A 4,720-nucleotide genomic window follows, 5' to 3' on the forward strand; every position below is an offset into this window, starting at 1 on the left:
TCTCACACTCTCTCTCTCTCTCTCTCTCTCTCTCTCTCTCTCTCTCTCTTATCTCTATGTCCTTTCTTTATATAGCATTCGAAATGATCTGTCACTACTGCCGATATTAACTTTTATTATTATTCTACTTTGGTAGGAAAAAGCATGCAACACTAATAAAAAAGAATCAAAGCATCGTCTCAGTTCTGTCACTGCAGAAGTATCTCCAGTGATGGATGAATATACATATCAACGCAAGAGGTTGTTGCGGAAGAAGTCGGATTCTTCTGGACTTGTAACTGTAGGGTTAAAGAGCGGCGAGACAGTTGAAAAGTCAAAGAAGCTACATGTTGCTAGAGATGTTCTGAATAATGCTACTCTGATTTCTAAAAAAAGAAGTCTAAGTAAACCTCAAACTGAATCATCTGTTGATGCCGTATCTGTAAAAGTCAATTCTAAAAGGGTTTCATCAACTGATAAATCAGCATCTAAGAATGCTAGTATTCGGAAGCCATTGAGGGGTTATTATGAACAAAGTATGCACTTCCACTAACTATTTTCATGCTTTATGGTTATAGATTTCACATGAATTAACACATTTCATTTAGCTTTTATAATTTTATATGTTTAATTAAAACATACAATCCATTTAGTTTTTTGTATTTTTCTTGAATCTTGTCTGCATGTGCACCTGGTTTACTACTCAGAATGGAATTTATATGTTAACAGAGGATTTGGACTGTTTTGTCCAGGTTGTGAGCCCATTAACGATGTTATTGATGGCATCAGCTCTATTAGGGGACCTCAAATTGAATTATCGATTGGTGCCATTGCCTTGCAAGCCATCGATACGAGTTGTTCATCTGCTGATACGGTAGCAGCTAATAATGCTAGTAGTCAGAAACGATTGAAGGTTTCTCTTGCAGTTGAAGGTAGGCCATTTTTCATTATTTAGTTTGCTTTTGCATAGTATTATATGGTTATGGACTTCAATGAGTTGGGGCATAGCTTTTTATGTTTTTATCTTTTATTTTCTGTTCTCGTCCATTTGGCCTTGTATTCTCTACCTGTGCAATGACTATATCACTGAATGGAAATCATTGTTTATACTTTATTGAGATGTTTTCTATGTTTTTATCTTTTATTTTCTGTTCTCGTCCATTTGGCCTTGTATGCTCTACCTGTGCAATGACTATATCATTCATTGGAAATCATTGTTTATAGAGATGTTGACTGTTCCATCCAGGTATTGAACCCATGAAATGCATGCCTAAACCTAGTAAAAGGATGGTCTCAGCTCATGTTAACAATGATATTGAGAAAGTTGTAAATAGCCATGGTCATAATGGTCAGCTTAAAGGAGAGCCTCGTATGTTCCTGTTCTCAGCTTTTTCTGTTTTCTTTATATATTTTATATATTTTTTTCTGCAGATGGTGATAATGTGATTTAACATTCTTTTTCTGTATTCCTGGTTCTGTCTACAGTACCTAAGGTGTTGAAGCAGAAAAGAGAGCGTCCAGTTGGTGGCTCACAATTGCCACATCCCAAAAAGGTCTTGAAAGTAGCTGATGATGTTCTCAAGCAAGCAGCAAACATCCCAGGTTCAGTAAGAAAGGCCCGGTCCACTAAGTCAAAGACATCAAATCCTTGCCCTAAATCTGATGGATGTGCCCGTGCTTCAATTAATGGCTGGGAATGGCATAGGTGGTCACTAAACGCAAGTCCTGCTGAAAGAGCTCGTGTTAGGGGAATCAAATATGTTAACACCCAGCAACTGACTTCTGAAACTAATACACCACAGTTGTCAAATGGCAAGGGTCTTTCTGCAAGAACAAATAGGGTGAAGATGCGTAGTCTTCTTGCTGCTGCTGACGGAGCTGACCTTTTGAAAAGCACTCAATTAAAGGTGATATACAAATTTCATCTAAAAATAGGTTTAATGGCCCCTTAAACAATTTTTGACGTGATGTTCCATGCTAGGCAAGGAAAAAGCTTTTACGTTTCCAGCGGAGCAAGATACATGATTGGGGTCTTATAGCCTTGGAGCCAATTGAGGCAGAAGATTTTGTTATTGAATATGTTGGAGAATTGATTCGTCCCCAGGTATAGCTTTCTTGACTGTATTTGCTGCATGACTTGCATATTTTGTGTGCGTGTCCTTATTTTCCTTCCTGGCATGCTCAATATTGCATTCTGAATTTGTAGATATCTGATATACGTGAGCGTCATTACCAGAAGATGGGTATTGGCAGCAGCTATTTGTTTAGAATTGATGATGGTTATGTGGTGAGTGATCAAACACTGATTGCCAATTTAGTTTAATAGTTGCATATTCTTTCTTTTTCAGCACACACACGCGCACACACACACACACACATATATATATATTTATATATATATTAGTAGTATATTTATGATGTACCTGATGACTGATTAGCCATTGTGATAAAAAAAATTAAAATAATACCTCTTCTGCATGTTTGTATTTGTAAAGCAACATATGTACTTTAGTATTTCTCCTCTTTACTAATGTGGAAATTTGCACTCTGACCTTAACTAATTAAAATTTAAAACAAAATTTATGTTCACTCGTTTATAGTAATTGTAAAGCAGCATATGCTCTATAGTATTTCTCTTCTGCATCGCGGCGCAGTCAGGAAGCCATTTTCAACCTTCATTTCTCAAAGCTAGTTGTGCACAATTGTGCAATGCTAGCTATTGCTTATTGATTAGTATTTTTCTTCTGAAACTTGCAGGTGGATGCTACAAAACGTGGAGGAATTGCTAGGTTTATAAACCATTCTTGTGAGGTAGCTACTTTGTTGATAATTATACAGTTTGATGCATCAAATTTAGTTGTATGTATGTGGACCTCATAACAACCATCAATTGTTTTGCAGCCTAACTGCTACACTAAGGTTATAAGTGTTGAGGGTGAGAAAAAGATTTTCATATATGCGAAACGTCATATAGCTGCTGGTGAAGAAATAACTTACAATTATAAGTTTCCGTTAGAGGAGAAAAAGATTCCATGCAATTGTGGTTCGAAAAGGTAACTGCATGCTCTTGTGGCTGTCTCCAGGTTTGCTAAAAATAAAAACCAGGATACTTACTTACTAATACTGCCTTTTGGTCAGGTGCCGTGGATCATTGAATTAGGAGTTCGAGTCCTCCACATGAGTAATGTACATCGTTATTCCTCAAATGAAGTTCTTTAGCTGGATTCATGATCATGCCCTTATCGTTCAAAGTTCTGGCAGGTTATTTTGAAGTTATATGTTGCTGTTGGGGTGGCATTATATCCGCAGAGGTGTGGTTCTATGTTTCCTATCAGTTAACTCCTTACAGTTCATTGCAGCTTTGGCATCCATCAGGTGTTGCATTAGATTTCAGTTTTAAGGCGCTTAAACTTTGAATCTAATTTTTGGTTCAGAACTTTTATCTATATCCAATGAAAATATCAGCCTTAAAGTCCTAGATGATAGGCACATCTTTCTATAAGTTCATCCAGTTGGCAGCCTGCATTCCATGCATTACATATTTCTTTATTCCTTTTGGTCTAAAAAATGCTGTTATCAGAAATTGTAGACGTGTTTTCTTAAAGCGATGCAAATCTTGTCAATGCAGTTGCTACTTTGATGTGCTTGGAGCTGGAGTTTTTCTTTCATGACAGAGAGCAGCATGCCAAGGGCATGCTGTTTGAATACTTTGGACGCTGTAAATAACAATGGATGAGTCACATCAGAGTGCTTCGGCTGGGTTCAGCATCAATTGTATGTTTCTGAATCACAAAACTATTCAAATATAGCTGAGCGGTTTATGTTGTCAATTTTTATACTTTTGTATATAACCTATTCTCTTTGTTTATAACTTGATTCTATATATTGTCTTGTTTGAGTTTTCCTCACGCCTGGGAAGTAACTGCGTTCTGATATGAACTTTACAGTTTTCACTGTCCTCAATATCTGATAATGCAGTGCCTGGGTATTCAGCTTCTGAAAGCTTTTTCAAAGTTTTTGGTGGTTGCCTAAACTTTCTCAAACAACTTGATATTTCCCAAACAGATAAAGTTTACATCATTCAACATCCTATTAAGGCTACATTAGAAATTTTGCAGATGATGTATCCTATATGTATATATTTTAAGGGGTTCTAGCAGCCAGAAAATTGGGCTCAGTTTGGTTTTCACATTTGAATGCATTTTGTTTCTCCACTTTAACTGCTTTCACAAGGATTTCTTTGTGTTACAGTGACTAATTTCTTTTTCAATGGAAGAATCTTACAAATCTATTTTCCTGTCACATTTACAAATCAATGTTGTGGGAATTGATGCAAGTTTGATCTTCTTACAGGTCACAAATCAGTGTAGACATAAAAGACTGGATAATGTGGCAACGTTGACACTGACAGAGTTTTGCCTACTTTTTTCAAAGAAATACCGACTCACCCATGACCCATGTGCATTCTTGTAGAATATCTCTGTTGCAGATGAGTTTCTCCTCTTTAGAAACTGTAAATCAATTGATTTCATGCACATAACAAATTTTGGAATCTCAAATTCTTGTATAAACATGCATGATGTTATAATAAGAAATTAAGTTTAACAGCTTCGAATGCTTCTCTTTTTAGTTTACTAGTCAATTATCATACCGTTGCGTCGAAGGAACCTGTATGCCCCAAGTCTATGTATGTCGTCTGGGATGAGTATCAAGAGAATTTGATTTTTTTGTTTTTGTTTTT

General features: G+C 36.3%; 1 protein-coding gene across 1 annotated transcript in view; it reads left to right on the forward strand.

Moving 5' to 3' along the window:
- LOC101295723 overlaps window positions 1-4,584 on the forward strand; it is a 10,517-nt gene extending 5,933 nt beyond the window's left edge. The window contains exons 8-19 of the mRNA XM_004301549.1: window positions 137-515; window positions 732-911; window positions 1,226-1,348; window positions 1,465-1,886; window positions 1,961-2,083; window positions 2,186-2,266; window positions 2,737-2,790; window positions 2,881-3,032; window positions 3,118-3,165; window positions 3,241-3,290; window positions 3,608-3,753; window positions 4,333-4,584. Coding sequence (XP_004301597.1) covers window positions 137-515; window positions 732-911; window positions 1,226-1,348; window positions 1,465-1,886; window positions 1,961-2,083; window positions 2,186-2,266; window positions 2,737-2,790; window positions 2,881-3,032; window positions 3,118-3,139 — 1,536 coding nt within the window. The 3' untranslated portion in view covers window positions 3,140-3,165; window positions 3,241-3,290; window positions 3,608-3,753; window positions 4,333-4,584. The remainder of the gene's footprint in view (window positions 1-136; window positions 516-731; window positions 912-1,225; window positions 1,349-1,464; window positions 1,887-1,960; window positions 2,084-2,185; window positions 2,267-2,736; window positions 2,791-2,880; window positions 3,033-3,117; window positions 3,166-3,240; window positions 3,291-3,607; window positions 3,754-4,332) is intronic.
- Window positions 4,585-4,720: the final 136 nt, after the last annotated feature.

The sequence above is a fragment of the Fragaria vesca genome, linkage group LG5 (assembly GCF_000184155.1).
Source record: "Fragaria vesca subsp. vesca linkage group LG5, FraVesHawaii_1.0, whole genome shotgun sequence".
NCBI classification, from domain to species: domain Eukaryota; kingdom Viridiplantae; phylum Streptophyta; class Magnoliopsida; order Rosales; family Rosaceae; genus Fragaria; species Fragaria vesca.